The sequence below is a fragment of the Panulirus ornatus genome, chromosome 21 (genome assembly GCF_036320965.1).
Source record: "Panulirus ornatus isolate Po-2019 chromosome 21, ASM3632096v1, whole genome shotgun sequence".
NCBI classification, from domain to species: Eukaryota; Metazoa; Arthropoda; class Malacostraca; order Decapoda; family Palinuridae; genus Panulirus; species Panulirus ornatus.
In genome coordinates, this window is record NC_092244.1 from 2,346,490 (window position 1) to 2,367,457 (window position 20,968).

The 20,968-nt window shown below is 43.5% G+C and overlaps 1 protein-coding gene across 4 annotated transcripts in view; it reads left to right on the forward strand.

Annotated features, from left to right (window-relative positions):
- Positions 1-2,662: 2,662 nt before the first annotated feature.
- Positions 2,663-20,968, forward strand: part of Gclc (glutamate--cysteine ligase) — an 87,044-nt gene continuing 68,738 nt past the window's right edge. Inside the window, exon 1 of one of the 4 annotated variants that reach the window (XM_071675456.1) lies at positions 2,663-2,886. In XM_071675456.1, coding sequence (XP_071531557.1) covers positions 2,737-2,886 — 150 coding nt within the window. In that variant the 5' untranslated portion in view covers positions 2,663-2,736. Of the gene's footprint in view, positions 2,887-13,792; positions 13,931-15,276; positions 15,491-20,968 lie in introns of those variants that run through there. The other 3 variants (XM_071675459.1, XM_071675458.1, XM_071675457.1) reach the window with 3 other exon arrangements.

Here is a 20,968-nt window from a genome sequence, read left to right on the forward strand (position 1 = left end):
CATAAACAAATTAAACAACCATGGAGACATCACACACCCCTGCCGCAAACCTACATTCACTGAGAACAAATCACATTCACTGAGAGCAAATGGGAACTTCAGTGAAGGGCGTAAATGGGGAGGTGATAACAAGTAGCGGTGATGTGAGAAGGAGATGGAATGAGTATTTTGAAGGTTTGTTGAATGTGTCTGATGACAGAGTGGCAGATATAGGGTGTTTTGGTCGAGGTGGTGTGCAAAGTGAGAGGGTTAGGGAAAATGATTTGGTAAACAGAGAAGAGGTAGTAAAAGCTTTGCGGAAGATGAAAGCCGGCAAGGCAGCAGGTTTGGATGGTATTGCAGTGGAATTTATTAAAAAGGGGGGTGACTGTATTGTTGACTGGTTGGTAAGGTTATTTAATGTATGTATGACTCATGGTGAGGTGCCTGAGGATTGGCGGAATGCGTGCATAGTGCCATTGTACAAAGGCAAAGGGGATAAGAGTGAGTGCTCAAATTACAGAGGTATAAGTTTGTTGAGTATTCCTGGTAAATTATATGGGAGGGTATTGATTGAGAGGGTGAAGGCATGTACAGAGCATCAGATTGGGGAAGAGCAGTGCGGTTTCAGAAGTGGTAGAGGATGTGTGGATCAGGTGTTTGCTTTGAAGAATGTATGTGAGAAATACTTAGAAAAGCAAATGGATTTGTATGTAGCATTTATGGATCTGGAGAAGGCATATGATAGAGTTGATAGAGATGCTCTGTGGAAGGTATTAAGAATATATGGTGTGGGAGGCAAGTTGTTAGAAGCAGTGAAAAGTTTTTATCGAGGATGTAAGGCATGTGTACGTGTAGGAAGAGAGGAAAGTGATATATATATATATATATATATATATATATATATATATATATATATATATATATATATATATATTTATTCGCCGTTTTCCACGTTAGCGAAGTAGCGTTCAAGACAGAGGACTGAGCCTTAGAGGAAATATCCTCACTCGGCCCCCTTCTCTGTTCGTTCTTTTGGAAAATTGAAAAACGGGAAGGGAGGATTTAAACTGTGAAGAGGTAAGAATAGTGAGAGTTGATAGAGGTATACCAGTGAAAAATGGGAGTGAACTGGAAGTATTATAGAACCACAACTATCAACGCATGAAAGAGCACATAACCATGGATGGAAATTAGATGAATTAATGTTAAGTAAAGTAAGAGGCAAACATGGGTATGGACACAAAGAATGCAAGAAGGATGGAGCGAGGTTTGAAGACTAACGCGCATGTTACCTGATAACCTGATCATAATGGCTGGGTGTAGAGCGGTGCCTGGTAGGCGGCAGTTTGAATATTCTTACGGTCTTAACACTTACATGTTGGGCTCAAAACACATCATGTTGGGCACTAAACACATTATGTTGGACAGAAAACACATCATGCTGAACACAACACATCATATGGATTCAGAAGACATCAGAGGATCCTGATTTTGGGTTGTTTAACCAGTGACTACGGCGCAAGATTAAACAGCGAGCGACGTGTTCTGGTAATACTGTAACTCAACAATCCCGAGACATCTAGCAAATAATCTTTAAACTAACTTACCCAAGGGGAGCCAGCTTAAGTGAGGTGTTTGGGATTATTGCTTATGGGAGATGAACCACTCGTGTCCGGCCTGTCAGGATGTAAAGATTAAAATCGGCTGGCCCGCGGCTAGAGGATGTTTCGTTATTTGTGGCACAGTATGTCAACTTTAGATATTCGACTGGTGAGAGAAGTGAGTGGCATTCATTTAACTATTCTGTAGTTTTGATTGCTACATTGTTCGATATGATGATATTCATGACTGTAAATAACCATAACCTTTAAGCTTCTTTCATAAACTTTAAAACATTTCAAATTTCTCATTGGCTTATTACATGTTCTTAACGGACAACGTAAATCTAGGTCATATTAACATCTTTGACAATAATGCTTTAACGCGTACATTTATTGGAGTGAGCTATAGTTTGCTCTGACAACACCATGCATGTATTGTATGTGTCTGTTTACCTTCATGATAGTAGCCATCATGGGCATAATCTTATTGACACATATCATATACTTTTTCGCTGATAGCAGATAACATTTGTTGGATCTATACGGAATTTCGCGTTGTGATAATATGTACAAATTACTCATGAAGCAGAGCTATTATAAGATGTAAGGTTAGTGATGTGTTTACAATTTATAGTTCCATTTACAGCAAGTTGATGAAGTTAGTAGTGCAGGATTGGGGCATTAGTTCATATTTATAGGCACTCCAGAGGGTGAAATTTTAAAGTTTATGTCGTCGAGGGAGTAGCATAGTTTTCTTTTATTACTGACATGAACAAAATCAATGCTCTGGATCGCAAGACTGGCAGTCAAGTAAAACTGACGAACAATGGCAACTTTACAACTTGGAGGCACGCGCAACACCACACTGAACTTGCCACGTGCTTGCACCCTTATCCTTTTATCAAGCTTATTAGTCACCATTTGATATTTGAAGTGTAATTATGTAAACTATGTGATATATTTGATGAATTGGAACCATACGAATATTATGACAGGGCTTACTAATTGCGGAAAAACAATTTGTCTTTAAGGGATTACTGGCACCTCAGATGGCGGTGCAGTGCAGACGATACACACACAGCGGGTGTGATAACAGTGGTGTGGTTGAGCTGAATGTGTTAGGGTGTGTGTGCTAGGGTTTCTGGAAAACGTTATGGGGCTTCTGACAGAGGGCACGCCGCTCTCCTGGCCAGAGACCAAGAAGTATGCCGACCACGTGCGGGAACACGGCATCCAGCAGTTCATCAACCAATACCACCAGCTCAGAGAACGCCAAGGGGACTGCCTGAAGTGGGGTGACGAGGTAGGTGTGCCTTAATCTTTACTCAGCTGTGGCACTCATCTCCTGGTGCGTACGACGGGCTGGCATATGAGCATTGTTTGATGACCGAGTACGTCAGGGAAGCACACAGTGTTGGCTTAGGCATTGAAAGTGACTGTGATCATAACATTTTAAAGGTAACTTCATGAACATGGTAGTGCTGCCAGTTTAATTGTGTTCACTAATAATATGTCCGTCCTTGGTGTGCAGACAAGTGCGGATACCTGAAGAAAACTTTTCCTCAGTGGATATATATATATATATATATATATATATATATATATATATATATATATATATATATATATATATATATATAATATATATATATATATTTATATATAATATATATATATATATATATATATATATATATATATATATATATATATATATATATATATATATATATATATTCTTTCAAACTATTCGCCATTTCCCGCATTAGCGAGGTAGCGTTAAGAACAGAGGACTGTGCCTTGAGGGAATACCCTCACCTGGCACAATTCTCTGTTCCTTCTTTTGGAAAAATTAAAAAAAAAAACGAGAGGGGAGGATTTCCAGCCCCCCGCTCCCTCCCCTTTTAGTCGCCTTCTACGACACGCAGGGAATACGTGGGAAGTATTCTTTCTCCCCTATCTCCAGGGATAATATATATATATATATATATATATATATATATATATATATATATATATATATATTATCCCTGGGGATAGGGGATTAAGAATACTTCCCACGTATTCCCTGCGTGTCGTAGAAGGCGACTAAAAGGGAAGGGAGCGGGGGGCTGGAAATCCTCCCCTCTCTCTTTTTTTTTTTTTTTCCAAAAGAAGGAACAGAGGGGGCCAGGTGAGGATATTCCAAAAAAGGCCCAGTCCTCTGTTCTTAACGCTACCTCGCTAACGCGGGAAATGGCGGATAGTTTGAAAAAAAAAAAAAAGAATATATATATATATATATATATATATATATATATATATATATATATATATATATATATATATAAACTAATACCCAGGTGCTGACTGTATGGACGCACAGCAGTCTCAGGTACATAGTGTTACGAACTCAATACTTGGGGCAAGGTCGCCAGTAACATACATATGTTACAAATACTATATTGATCCTCGTCTTTGCAAGGGCGTTACATATGTTAAGTTGCGCATTCAGGATAACACTGTCTGAAAGTTATGGGATTGAATGAAAGACCAGCATTACATTAAATCTACTTATAATGAAAGAATTTAGGTTTACAAAGGTAGGCACATAAATCAGGCATGAATCATTTACGTTTACACTGAACATGAGTTTAACATTGAACATGAGAACATTGAACATGAGTTAACATTGAACATGAGTTGACATTCCAGATAAGATTTCAAGCCAGATCTCTTTCCTTTATGACAATTTGTTCGATAACATTACACTTATTCAGACCTGACGTGACACTAAACATCATCATTACACTTAGCGACCTGATGTGACACAGTAGTAACGGGCTTACAGCACAGCACTCGGGTGACGGGCTTACAGCAGTAACGGCTTACAGCACAAGCAGGGCTTTCAGGCTTACAACAGGGGGACAACACTTACCTCGCTGGGCTAGAGAGAGAGGAATCAAATCTCAGCGGGTGTCGTGGGTATTTATTACAAGTAAAGACAAGCGTTCACCCTTGCTGCTATACAACGCTACCCTTGATTGGCTATGGGACTAAGAGCAATTCTGATTGGTTGGAGGGTCCCAGAGTCTCGGCGTAGTCCACTCCTCGTCTTCTTGTGAACGTCAGCAGCGATGACATACGGTGGTGAAATACCCCGTAGCTGACCCCGCGCCTTGACCTGGCGCCTCTGATGAGGGTTCGGGTGCTGGAGGACTGGTCAACATCTGCTTCAAAACAGAATCAATAAGCCAAATGCTTGGTGGGCAGACATCACTCCTTGCCCTGATAGGGAATAGCAACAACACCCTATACCGGCACACTATACACAGACACACACACGTTATATACACGAACATGTGGGCACACACACACACGTGTTCGTAACAATAGTTATATTTTTATAACATTTAAGGTTGTGATAAAGGCAGTTTTGTGTGTTTTATATCATGGTTGGTGCAAGACTGAGATGTCCCATTACTAAGTAGACTAAGTGAATAAACATCGGACTTGAACCTTGTACACAGTAAAGGATCAGAGAACTATTTGCGAGGAGCATCATTCCGAAAGGTTCCAAATACTCGCCGACTTGCAGTTTCTGAATGAATGATGTTGATATAAAGAAAAGATATATGTAAAAGTGTGAAATTGAATGTACATAAAATAATGAAATCTGCGTGTATTAGTTAGTGAGTATACTTTGATCTCGTCTTACTTTGACATTCTAATAGGTGTTTTGATGTGCAGGGTTCTAGTGTCGGACCAGATAATATTGTTAGACGTTTAGTCGTGTTTTATGAATTGACTTAGTGTGCTCATTTGATTGTACAAGGGTGTGTTACGCATGGTTGGTCTTCTCTAATTATTTTGTATACTTGTTATCCATGTCTAATGTATATCCCTTTCCACTATACCCTTCCATTGTTCATACGGGTATTAACCAAGAAGGGAGCTGGTTGTATTTAAATTAATGACATTTTCGTATTGTTGCAATTGTTTTGCTGCCTGTACAAGCTCTGTTTGGTAAACTAACAGTCGTAGCTTTTTGCAGCAAACGTGAGGAACATTAGCACATATGTCCGACAGTAACGGTAAAAAATTCTGCAGTGGATCAACAGGAACATGCAGGATAATGTAGAGATGTAGAGTTGGAGTTTTATTGTCCCATTACCGACATAATATATGAAGCTTACTGACTTCTCCGAACGTCTGGTGAAATAATTAGGAATGTTTCTAAAATGTGTATGACAACTGGAGAATTTTGACTTTCAACCGACTGCAATTTAACTGATCGGTTTTGGTGTAACTAACAGCGGCTTGGCTTATTTTATCAGCTGTCGAATACATACAAGAACAAAGTTTTCTTCACTTTATATTTTTTGTAGTTGAGGGTTACTTGTATGCCGAGGTTTAGAATGTATTCAAGTATTTCGTTTATAGAATGTCTTGGCCATCATTGTGCATATAGTCTGTGGCTGCCATGGTACAGCATGAATCATAAAAGGTGGCAGTCCATACTTAATAACCATTGTGTATGTCCGCGTAGTCAGAAATGTATTTACTTGATATACATGATATTCCCATTTGTATCATATGTTTACCCAAGTGTCTATGTAACCCCGGGATAGGACAGAAACTGGTTCATAGTGTAGGTATGGAGGAACTGGTTCATAGTGTAGGTATGGAGGAACTGGTTCATAGTGGAGGCAGGGAGGTACTGGTTCATAGTGGAGGCAGGGAGGAACTGGTCCATAGTGGAGGCAGGGAGAAACTGGTCCATAGTGGCGGAGGGGGGGAGGAACCATCCTGGTGTGTTGGTGAAGGTTGGTGGTGGTCGGTGGTGTTAGAGATGGTGTTTCACAACAGTCCTGCCTCCTGGTTGACCTTGGGCAGGGTAATATCTTGTGTCACCACTAACCATCCTTCCTGGCGCTCTCCTTTCTCATATAACTCGTAATATTTCGCTTGTTTGGTATGGTCGTCAATCTTGGAAAGGTCTACCCAACTGTATAGCTCAGCCTCGTCAGGAGTAATGAATGAGTGCCCATCAACTTAACATGTCTTTATTCATTCTTGGTTATGGACGGTGAAAAATGTCATCATCCATGAAGTTTTTTGTTGTTGGGAGTGTGGCCAGCTGATGGAGTCTGATGCCAGACCTCCTAACGGTTACTGCCACCGGGGACCTCCTGACGCTTACTGCCAAGAAGGTAGATGAGTTGCGTTCTGTGGTGCCAAGAATAGCGTCCAGGTTGGAGCTGATAGATAACGGATAGCCACAGATAAGCCATACTTCGCTGCATCAACCGGCCACATAAGTACGAATTACTAGTGGCAATTAGCTCAATATTATTTCAATGGATCCTGAAATACTCTTACTTGTTGCTTATTTTTAAGGATATTGAGATGCTAACAGTGAATCGTAGAGTGACTGTCTAAATGTTACAGTCAGGAGATATATAGTGTCATCGTCTGTCTAACCTTATTACGTAATGATGTATAGCGAGACACTAATTGAAGACTTACACTAAGAGCAACTGGCTGTGCACACGGTATTAAAGGAATAGAGTTTTATGTACTCTTTCTTGAGCCTTTTACTGTTTACTGATAACAAGAGAGTACGACTCCCTCCTGTGTTGGTTGTAGTCACACTTGTGATGAGTGGGTTAATGTGTGATAATGTATGCAGTACGTAGGTTTCTGCACCAGAACTGCTACACCTCAGTACCAGACTTGTGCTTGTCTCGACCACACCAACACCCCACACATGACCAACACCCCACACATGACCAACACCCCACATATGACCAACGCTCCACACATGACCAACACCCCGCACATGACCAACACCACACATGACCAACACCCCGCACATGACCAACACCCCACACATGACCAACACCCCACACATGACCAACACCCCACACATGACCAACACCCCACACATGACCAACGCCCCACACATGACCAACGCCCCACACATGACCAACACCCCACACATGACCAACGCCCCACACATGACCAACGCCCCACACATGACCAACACCCCGCACATGACCAACACCCCACACATGACCAACACCCCGCACATGACCAACACCCCACACATGACCAACACCCCACACATGACCAACACCCCACACATGACCAACACCACACACATGACCAACTCCCCACACATGACCAACACCCCACACATGACCAACACCCCGCACATGACCAACACCCCACACATGACCAACACCCCACACATGACCAACACCCCACACATGACCAACACCACACACATGACCAACTCCCCACACATGACCAACGCCCCACACATGACCAACACCCCGCACATGACCAACACCCCGCACATGACCAACACCCCACACATGACCAACACCCCGCACATGACCATCACCCCACACATGACCAACACCCCACACATGACCAACACCCCACACATGACCAACACCCCGCACATGACCAACGCCCCACACATGACCAACACCCCACATTTGACCAACACCCCACACATGACCAACGCCCCACACATGACCAGCACCCCACACATGACCAGAACCCCACACATGACCAACACCCGACACATGACCAACACCCCGCATATGACCAACACCCCACACATGACCAACACTCCACACATGACCAACACCACACACATGACCAACACCACACACATGACCAACACCCCGCACATGACCAACACCCCACACATGACCAACACCCCGCACATGACCAACACCACACACATGACCAACACCCCACACATGACCAACACCACACACATGACCAACACCCCACACATGACCAACGCCCCAAACTTGACCAACACCCCGCACATGACCAACGCCCCACACATGACCAACGCCCCACACATGACCAACACCCCACACATGACCAACACCCCACACATGACCAACACCCCACACATGACCAACACCCCGCACATGACCAACACCCCACACATGACTAACACCCCACACATGACCAACGCCCCACACATGACCAACACCCCACACATGACCAACACCCCACACATGACCAACGCCCCACACATGACCAACACCCCACACATGACTAACACCCCACACATGACCAACGCCCCACACATGACCAACACCCCACACATGACCAACACCCCGCACATGACCAACGCCCCACACATGACCAACACCCCACACATGACCAACACCCTACACATGACCAACACCCCACACATGACCAACACCCCGCACATGACCAACACCCCACACATGACTAACACCCCACACATGACTAACACCCCACACATGACCAACGCCCCACACATGACTAACACCCCACACATGACCAACACCCCACACATGACCAACACCCCGCTCATGACCAACACCCCACACATGACTAACACCACACACATGACCAACTCCCCACACATGACCAACACCCCACACATGACCAACACCCCGCTCATGACCAACACCCCACACATGACTAACACCCCACACGACCAACACCCCGCTCATGACCAACACCCCACACATGACCAACACCCCGCTCATGACCAACACCCCACACATGACTAACACCCCACACATGACCAACACCCCGCTCATGACCAACACCCCACACATGACCAACACCCCGCTCATGACCAACACCCCACACATGACTAACACCCCACACATGACCAACACCCCGCTCATGACCAACTCCCCACACATGACTAACACCACACACATGACAGTTGTGTTACATCCTGAAATCAGGGAGTCAGATTCAGGACAGTTGTAGGTGTGTGTGTGTAGTGTTGTCACTCATGCACATATTGAGTCGACAGGCTTGGCAACAGTGCAGGCTGAGCAGGGTGCACGATGCCATCAGTATAAGTGACTGACTGACTATTGGTCTGCAGGAGGGACACCTGTGCACCTGTGTCATCATGCTTCTGACTAAGTCCATGGTCCCACACCGGCTGGTTACTCCTCCTGCCATGTCACGTGGCACGAGACACGAATACACGTGTCAGTAAAGCGTTACCACATTCATCACATCGTCAGGTGTTGTAACCACGTTGTTCATCGTCATCGTGTCACTTGGCTCATGAATTGCACATTGTGAGGAGTGATTACAAGTGTGACCAGTTGGAACATGGTTGGTGGACTCAAGAGCAATCAGGAGCGTGAGCTAATGAGTGATTAATACTGTGGGTTAGGAAGCGTGGGTAGGTAGGTGCTCCAACAACCTAATAATAAGTGTACCAACTCTCCATCTTTAATGTATCTCATGACAAAGCTTCACCCAAAACAGAAACTCCTCTGATTTGTTGTTGTTGTTGTTATTATTATTATTATTATTATTATTATTATTATTATTATTATTATTATTATTAATACTTTATCGCCGTTTTCCGCTTGAGCGAGGTATTGCCAGGAAACAGACGAAACATGGCCCATCCACTCATATATATATATATATATATATATATATATATATATATATATATATATATATATATATATATATATATATGTATATATATCAACATATACACATATGCATACACGTACACAGAGATGTACATATTCATGTTTGCCTTCACCCATTCCTGGCGCTACCCTGCCCCACAGGAAACAGCATCGCTACCCCCTCCATTCGTTCATACTCAAGTCTCTAGCTGTCATGTGTAGTGCACCGAAACCATATCTCCCTATCCACATCCAGGCCCCACAGACCTTTCAGACGTTTCACGTGCCCTGGTTCAGTCCATTGACAGCACGTCGACCCTGGTATACCACATCGTTCCAATTCACTCTATTCCTTGCACGCCTCTCACCCTCCTGTATGCTCAGGCCCCGATCGCTCAAAATCTTTTTCACTCCATCCTTCCACCTCCAAGTTGGTCTTCCAGTTCTCGTTCCCTCCACCTCTGACACATATATCCTCTTTGCCAACCTTTCCTCACTCATTCTCTCTATATATCTAAATCATTTCAACACACTCTCTTATGCTCTCGTAACCACATTCATTATTTCCACACATCTCCCTTACCCTTTCATGACTTACTCGATCAAACCACCTCACACCAAATCTTGTCCTCAAGCATTTCATTTCCAACACATCCACCCGATCTATAGCCCATGCCTTGCAACCTTATGATATTGTTGGAACAACTATTCCTTCAATCATGCCCATTTTTGCTCCAAGATAACGCTCTCTCCTTCCACACGTTCTTCTTCGCTCCCAGAACCTTCGCCCCCTCCCTCACCCTGTGACTCACTTCCGCTTCCATGGTTCCACCCGCTGCTTCTTCCACTCCCAGATATCTAAAAACACTTCACTTTCTCCAATTTTTCTCCATTCAAACTTACATCCCGATTAACTTCTCCCCCAACCCTGCTGAAGCTAATAACCTTACTTTTATTTACATTTACTCTCAACTTTCTCCTTTCACACACTTTTCCAAACGCAGTCAGCAACTGCAGTTTCTCGTACGAATCAGCTGATAGAGCTGTATCATCGGCAAACAACAACTGACTCACTTCCCAGGCCCTCTCATATACAACAGACTGCATACTCTCCCCTCTCTCCGAGACTCCTGCATTTACCTCCCTATCCACCCCATCCATAAACAGATTAAACAACCATGGGGACATCACACACTCCTGCCGCAGACCGACCTTCACTGGGAACCAATCACTCTCCTCTCTTCCTCTTATTGTTATTATTATTATTATTATTATTATTATTATTATTATTATTATTGTTGTTGTTGTTGTTGTCACAAGGCGGCGGCAGTGGATGATATTGCATTTGAATTTATTAAGAAAGGGGATGACTGTGTTGCTGATTGGTTGGTAAGGATATTCAGTGTATATATGGTTCATAGTGAAGTGCCTGAGGATTGGAGGAATGCATGTATAGTGCCATTGTATAAAGGCAAAGGGATAAAGGTGAGTATTCAAACTACAGAGGCATAAGTTTGTTAAGTATACCTAATAAGTTGTAAGGGAGGGTATTGATTGAGAGGGTGAAGGCATGCACAAAGCATCAGATTGGGTAGGAGCAGTGTGGTTGAGAAGTGGCTGAGGATGTATGGATCAGGTGTTTGCTTTGAAGAATGTGTGAAAAATACTTAGGAAAACATGTGGATTGTATGTGGCATTTATGGATCTAGAGAAGGCATCTGATAGATTTGGAAGATCTTAAGAATATATGCTGCTAGAAGCAGAGAAGTTTGAACAAGTGTGTAAGGCATATGCACAAGTAGGAATAGAGGCAAGTTAATATGTACCACGTGAAGGTTGTTCTGCGGCAGGGGTATGTAATGTCAACATGGTTGCTCAATTTGCTTATGGATGGGATGGCGAGGGAGGTAAGTGCGAGTCTTGGAGAAAGGGCGAATAGCAGTCTGTGTGTGTGGAGGGGGGGGGGGGGATGAGAGGGCCTTGGAAGTGAGTTAGTAGTGTTTGCCGATGCACTAGTGGCTGATTCGAGTGAGAAACTGCAGAAGTTGGTGACTGAGTATGGAAGTGTTTGTGAAAGGAAAAAGTTGAGAATGAATGTGAATAAAGCAAGGTTTTTAGGTTTAGCAAGGTTAAGGGACTGGTTAGTTGGGGCATGAGTTTGAATGGAGAAATTTTGGAAGAGAATGAGGTGTTTAAATACCTGGGAGTGGACATGGTAGCAAATGGAGCCATGGAAGCGGAAGTGAGACTTAGGGAGGGAGGGGGAGCGACGGCTCTGGGAGCGCTAAAGAATGTGTGGAAAGAGAGAAAGTTCTCTGGGAAGGTACAAATTGGTGTGTTTGAAAGATTGTTAGTCCCAACAGTATCATGTGGGTGCGAGGCATGGGCTACAGATAAGGCTGCGCGGAGGAGGGTGGATTTGTTAGAGATTAAATGTTTGAGCACATGTGGTGTGAGGTGGTTTGATCGAGTAAGTGATGAAAGGGAAAGAATGATTTGTGGCAATAAAAAGAGTTTGGTTGAGAGAGCAGAGTAGGGTGCATTGAAATGGTTTGGACACATGGAGAGAATGAGTGAGGAAAGATTGACAAAGGGAACAAGGAGAACGGGTTGACTCAGTTGGAGATAAAAGAATAGAGTAGATAAGATTTTGAGTGATCGGGGCCTGAACATGCAGGAGGGTGAAAGTCGTGCAGGGGATAGAGGGAATTGGAACGATGTGGTATACTGAGTCGGTGTGCTGTCAGGGGATTGAACCAGGGCATGTGCAGCGTCCGGGGTAAACTATAGAAAGATTCGTGGGGCCTGATTATGGATAGGGAGTTGTGGTTTTGGTGCATTCCACACGATAGCTAGAGGATGGATGTGGGAGGATGCGATCTTCTTTCGTATGTTCCTGGTGCTGTCTGATTGGTCCACCTCACACGTCCCTCATTAGAGGTCAGGTGTGTGTGTGTGTGTGTGTGTGTGTGTGTGTGTGGTGGGGGGGGGGGAGCATGTTCCTCCTCTTCTTACTTTAACCCCCCAAAAGACCAGCAACGACCGCTGTGACCGAGACCTTCCCTTCGACGCCCCATCCCATCGGATCGCCGCCGTCCGTCACCAAGTCCCCTTATACCAACCAAAGCTCGTACACACTTAAAGATAATCCAATAACTACCGTTATTGACAAGCCATGAACATATACAAGCCATGAACAAGTGCACATCGAAACAAGTAAATGTTTTGTGTTATTTGTATATTAACCACTATATTACTGTCATTCAGTCAACCTATAACATGTCCACCCAAATTAATGTTCAAGTTACCATCACTAGATAGATAATATATGTCAACTATTATATTTCTGTAACTCAACCAACGTGTAATTGTCCACCACTTATTGTTCAACTTATTACCACTGAATATATAATGCATGAAGCATCAGCTTTCCCTCATATCGTGTATATCTGACATTTTGTACAGCTGTGCCTCACTCACTCACTCGTGTGCTAACCAAAGCGTGGAAGTACCCGACCCACCCACCTGGATAGTAAGGTCTTTTATGATTAGTTAAGTAGTTAGTAGCTTTCCCGTTTGTAATACCTCAGTTGTTTATTTTCAGCCGAGTGGACGCTTAGGTTCAATAAGCCGTTCATTATTATTATTATTATTATTATTATTATACACACGCACACACACACACAGGGTCCCACGAGTGTAAGACTTGCTAAAAGTAACATACTGATTGGTGAACACACTCGAGCCTCCGTATTGTAGTTTAGTGTGAGAGAACTAGAGCCAACATAACCCTGCCTGGGGACAGGCCCACATTCACATTGTTTTGAATCCTAGGAGCGGCAGACGGCTCACACTCGACCTAGATGTCCATCCTCCCCTTGGGACTGGTAGATACATGGCTTCGTGGCTAAGGTTAGTGACTGTATAGATGTACACATACAGAAATTAACAGACGGTATATAAACATGGAAGACGGTGCATCACCTGTGTCCAAACCTTTGCCCGTCAACAACACATAGTGCAGTAAATGACAACAAACAGTGGGGCCACACAAGTGAAAAAGTCCCTCCTCTTAACTTACAAGGCGGTAAGTACACACGCTGCAGTAAGTACACACGCTACTTTGTACAGAAATAATGTTTGAGATAGCTGAAAGCGTCTACCTTGTGAGTTAACATCTCACAGCTGTTTGCTCGCCTTTTTTGTGCAGAGATTTTAACATGTCTAATTTTTTTCGCTTGAGTTTGGTTACGGAAGTTTCTTATGACTTGTATGACACCGCTATGTGAAGACTTGAAGTAGCTGCAGTAGCTGCTGCGTGGTGTGGTATACTGAGCCTCTGCTCCACCTTGACCAACATTGTGATCAACGGGAGAGGATAGACGCCCGTTACTGGCTGTCACGTCCTTCCTACTGTAGCCTCAGCTACAGGAAGTACCCCATAGTACATGTACCAGGGCGGAGGACTCCGTGTACATAGTCCTGAGTACGTGATCGTTAAGCTGGATATAGGAACGTACACTTGACCTCTTTAGCAGGGCGGTAAAATACTAAAGTACTGCGGTATTATCAGTTGATATGAGCGCCTGCACTTTAACCCTGACCTTACCGTCCTGCTCAAGAGCTTAATTATAATTGGTTGTTGACTAACACATGTAGCCCAGGCTCTCACAGACCCATGCTGCTCCCCGAAAATATAATTACGTTGCACCTGACTTCCAGTGTCAGCATTGCCAGTGGGAGCCCTTGCACAGAATCACTGTCAGCAGGAACCCCTGCAGAGAGTCAGTGTCAGCAGGAATATCCGTGCACAGCGTTAGTATCAGCAGGAAATCCCTGCATAGCGTCAGTGTCGGCAGGAACCCCTACACAGCGTCAGTGTCAGCAGGAACCCCTGCACAGCGTGTGTCAGTAGGAAGACCCATGCACAGCGTGTCAGCTATAACCCCTACACAGCGTCAGTGTCAGCAGGAACCCCTATGCAGCGTCAGCAGGAAGTTACACAGTGTCAGTGACAGCAGGAAATCCCTGCACAGCGTCAGTGTCAGCAGGAAATCCCTGCACAGCGTTGTAGACACTAGAAACGTCAGCTGGGGTGGGTTGCCATATTGCAAATTTTGAGCGGAGTAGGTGTGAGGCTGTTGCTCCTGCTGTTATGTTTTCGTACGAAAAAGAAATAATGATCAAACTTTTTTATTTACGTACACGGGGAAGGAAGGAGAGTTGTTAGCATGGCTGGCTGTTAATGTTTGAGAGAGCATGTGTTTGAAGTGAGCCATTGTTGACTGAAATTTGCAGTAGTCGGCAGCCGTCCTCGCATTCTTGTATCGTGTGGTCCATGTGTCAGCTATGGCTACTGTGGTTATCTACGTCCCTTCGTCTCCACACACACACCTGAAGCTAACCTCTGTACGTACACTGCCGCATTCCCTGACACCTGGTTACTGTGACTGGATATGTTGCTGTTCTAACGTGAGTGTAAGGTTGGCATGTTGCTATGTTACTGGTGAAGTGGTAGTTTAGTAGGTAATTCTGGTAATGTACCAGTATGGTAGGTAACACTTGTAATGTACCAGTATGGTAGGTAATACTGGTAATGTACCAGTATGGTAGGTAATACTGGTAATGTACCAGTATGGTATACCGGTAATACTGGTAATGTACCAGTATGGTAGGTAATACTGGTAATGTACCAGTATGGTAGGTAATACTGGTAATGTACCAGTATGGTAGGTAATACTGGTAATGTACCAGTATGGTAGGTAATACTGATAATGCACCTGTATGGTAGGTAATACTGATAATGTACCAGTATGGTAGGTTAATACTGGCAATGTACCAGTATGGTAGGTAATACTGGTAATGTACCAGTATGGTAGGTAATACTGATAATACACCAGTATGGTAGGTAATACTGGTAATGTACCAGTATGGTAGGTAATACTGGTAATGTACCAGTATGGTAGGTAATACTTTTAACGTACCAGTATGGTAGGTAATACTTGTAACGTACCAGTATGGTAGGTAATACTGGTAATGTACCAGTATGGTAGGTAATACTGGTAATGTGCCCATATGGTAGGTAATACTAGTAATGCGCCCATATGGTAGGTAATACTGGTAATGTACCAGTATGGCAGGTAATACTGGTAATGTACCAGTATGGTAGGTAATACTGGTAATGTACCAGTATGGTAGGTAATACTTTTAACGTACCAGTATGGTAGGTAATACTTGTAACGTACCAGTATGGTAGGTAATACTGGTAATGTACCAGTATGGTAGGTAATACTGGTAATGTGCCCATATGGTAGGTAATACTAGTAATGCACCCATATGGTAGGTAATACTGGTAATGTACCAGTATGGCAGGTAATACTGGTAATGTACCAGTATGGTAGGTAATACTGGTAATGTACCAGTATGGTAGGTAATACTGGTAATGTACCAGTATGGTAGGTAATACTGGTAATGCACCAGTATGGTAGGTAATACTTGTAACGCACTAGTATGGTAGGTAATACTGGTAATGTGCCCATATGGTAGGTAATACTGGTAATGTGCCCATATGGTAGGTAATACTTGTAATGTACCAGTATGGTAGGTAATACTGGTAATGTACCAGTATGGTAGGTAATATTGGTAATGTACCAGTATGGTAGGTAATACTGGTAATGTACCAGTATGGTAGGTAATATTGGTAATGTACCAGTATGGTAGGTAATACTTATAACATACCAGTATGGTAGGTAATACTGGTAATGTGTCAGTATGGTAGGTAATACTGGTAATGTACCAGTATGGTAGGTAATACTTGTGACGTACCAGTATGGTAGGTAATACTTGTAACGTATCAGTATGGTAGGTAATACTGGTAATGTGCCCATATGGTAGGTAATACTGGTAATGTGCCAGTATGGTAGATAATACTGGTAATGTGCCTATGGTACGTAATACTGGTAATGTGCTAGTATGGTAGGTAATACTGGTAATGGGCCAGTATAATAGGTAATATGGTAATACTATCCCCTGATGGTGTGATTGTTGCATGAGGGTGCACTTGGGAACTTTTCGTGTTTCGTTCTCCCCGTAGACTCATGGGAATATCTTGATCACGCGCAAAATTGTGATCCTTTCCAATATGTATATATATATATATATATATATATATATATATATATATATATATATATATATATATATTTTTTTTTTTTTTTTTATACTTTGTCGCTGTCTCCCGCGTTTGCGAGGTAGCGCAAGGAAACAGACGAAAGAAATGGCCCAACCCCCCCCCCCATACACATGTACATACACACGTCCACACACGCAAATATACATACCTACACAACTTTCCATGGTTTACCCCAGACGCTTCACATGCCTTGCTTCAATCCACTGACAGCACGTCAACCCCTGTATACCACATGACTCCAATTCACTCTATTTCTTGCCCTCCTTTCACCCTCCTGCATGTTCAGGCCCCGATCACACAAAATCTTTTTCACTCCATCTTTCCACCTCCAATTTGGTCTCCCTCTTCTCCTCGTTCCCTCCACCTCCGACACATATATCCTCTTGGTCAATCTCTCCTCACTCATTCTCTCCATGTGCCCAAACCATTTCAAAACACCCTCTTCTGCTCTCTCAACCACGCTCTTTTTATTTCCACACATCTCTCTTACCCTTACGTTACTTACTCGATCAAACCACCTCACACCACACATTGTCCTCAAACATCTCATTTCCAGCACATCCATCCTCCTGCGCACATCTCTATCCATAGCCCACGCCTCGCAACCATACAACATTGTTGGAACCACTATTCCCTCAAACATACCTATTTTTGCTTTCCGAGATAATGTTCTCGACTTCCACACATTTTTCAAGGCTCCCAAAATTTTCGCCCCCTCCCCCACCCTATGATCCACTTCCGCTTCCATGGTTCCATCCGCTGACAGATCCACTCCCAGATATCTAAAACACTTCACTTCCTCCAGTTTTTCTCCATTCAAACTCACCTCCCAATTGACTTGACCCTCACCCCTACTGTACCTAATAACCTTGCTCTTATTCACATTTACTCTCAACTTTCTTCTTCCACACACTTTACCAAACTCAGTCACCAGCTTCTGCAGTTTCTCACATGAATCAGCCACCAGCGCTGTATCATCAGCGAACAACAACTGACTCACTTCCCAAGCTCTCTCATCCCCAACAGACTTCATACTTGCCCCTCTTTCCAGGACTCTTGCATTTACCTCCCTTACAACCCCATCCATAAACAAATTAAACAACCATGGAGACATCACACACCCCTGCCGCAAACCTACATTCACTGAGAACCAATCACTTTCCTCTCTTCCTACACGTACACATGCCTTACATCCTCGATAAAAACTTTTCACTGCTTCTAACAACTTGCCTCCCACACCATATATTCTTAATACCTTCCACAGAGCATCTCTATCAACTCTATCATATGCCTTCTCCAGATCCATAAATGCTACATACAAATCCATTTGCTTTTCTAACTATTTCTCACATACATTCTTCAAAGCAAACACCTGATCCACACATCCTCTACCACTTCTGAAACCGCACTGCTCTTCCCCAATCTGATGCTCTGTACATGCCTTCACCCTCTCAATCAATACCCTCCCATATAATTTACCAGGAATACTCAACAAACTTATACCTCTGTAATTTGAGCACTCACTCTTATCCCCTTTGCCTTTGTACAATGGCACTATGCACGCATTCCGCCAATCCTCAGGCACCTCACCATGAGTCATACATACATTAAATAACCTTACCAACCAGTCAACAATACAGTCACCCCCTTTCTTGATAAATTCCACTGCAATACCATCCAAACCTGCTGCCTTGCCGGCTTTCATCTTCCGCAAAGCTTTTACTACCTCTTCTCTGTTTACCAAATCATTTTCCCTAACCCTCTCACTTTGCACACCACCTCGACCAAAACACCCTATATCTGCCACTCTGTCATCAGACACATTCAACAAACCTTCAAAATACTCATTCCATCTCCTTCTCACATCACCGCTACTTGTTATCACCTCCCCATTTACGCCCTTCACTGAAGTTCCCATTTGCTCCCTTGTCTTACGCACCCTATTTACCTCCTTCCAGAACATCTTTTTATTCTCCCTAAAATTTACTGATAGTCTCTCACCCCAACTCTCATTTGCCCTTTTTTTCACCTCTTGCACCTTTCTCTTGACCTCCTGTCTCTTTCTTTTATACTTCTCCCACTCAATTGCATTTTTTCCCTGCAAAAATCGTCCAAATGCCTCTCTCTTCTCTTTCACTAATACTCTTACTTCTTCATCCCACCACTCACTACCCTTTCTAAACAGCCCACCTCCCACTCTTCTCATGCCACAAGCATCTTTTGCGCAATCCATCACTGATTCCCTAAATACATCCCATTCCTCCCCCACTCCCCTTACTTCCATTGTTCTCACCTTTTTCCATTCTGTACACAGTCTCTCCTGGTACTTCCCCACACAGGTCTCCTTCCCAAGCTCACTTACTCTCACCACCTTCTTCACCCTAACATTCACTCCTCTTTTCTGAAAACCCATACTAATCTTCACCTTAGCCTCCACAAGATAATGATCAGACATCCCTCCAGTTGCACCTCTCAGCACATTAACATCCAAAAGTCTCTCTTTCGCACGCCTGTCAATTAACACGTAATCCAATAACGCTCTCTGGCCATCTCTCCCACTTACATAAGTATACTTATGTATATCTCGCTTTTTAAACCAGGTATATATATATATATATATATATATATGTTATCCCTGGGGATAGGGGAGAAAGAATACTTCCCACGTATTCCCTGTGTGTCGTAGAAGGCGACTAAAAGGGGAGGGAGCGGGTGGCTGGAAACCTCGCAAACGCGGGAGACAGCGACAAAGTATAAAAAAAAAAAAAAAATATATATATATATATATTGGGATAGGGGAGAAAGAATACTTCCCACGTATTCCCTGCGTGTCGTAGAAGGTGACTAAAAGGGAAGGGAGCGGGGGGCTGGAAATCCTCCCCTCTCGTTTTTTTTTTTTCCTCCCCCCAATGGAAGGAACAGAGAAGGGGGCCGGGTGAGGATGTTTTCCTCAGAGGCCCAGTCCTCTGTTCTTAATGCTACCTCACTGATGTGGGAAATAGCGAATAGTATGAAAGAAAGAAAAGATATATATATATTTTATATTCATTTTATATATATATATGAGAAGAAAGATCATGAAAGGCAAGTGTTTTGGGAGCAGCTGAGAGAGTGTGTTAGTAGTTTTGATGCACGAGACCGGGTTATAGTGATGGGTGATTTGAATGCAAAGATGAGTAATGTGGCAGTTGAGGGAATAATTGGTGTATATGGGGTGTTCAGTTTTGTAAATGGAAATGGTGAAGAGCTTGTAGATTTATGTGCTGAAAAAGGACTGGTGATTGGAAATTCCTGGTTTAAAAGAAGAGATATACATAAGTATACATATGTAAGTAGGAGAGATGGCCAGAGAGCGTTATTGGATTACGTGTTAATTGATAGGCGCCTGAAAGAGAGACTTTTGGATGTTAATGAGAGGTGCAGCTGGAGAGAGTGCAAGATGAGAGGTGCAACTGGAGGGATGTCTGATCATTATCTTGTGGAAGCGAAGGTGAAGATTTGTAGAGGTTTTCAGAAAAGAAGAGAGAATGTTGGGGTGAAGAGAGTGGTGAGAGTAAGTGAGCTTGGGAAGGAGACATGTGTGAGGAAGTACCAGGAGAGACTGAGTGCAGAATGGAAAAAGGTGGGAGTAAAGGACGTTAGGGGAGTGTGGGAGGAATGGGATGTATTTAGGGAATCAGTGATGGCTTGCGCAAAAGATGCTTGTGGCATGAGAAGTGTGGGAGGTGGGCAGATTAGAAAGGGTAGTGAGTTGTGGA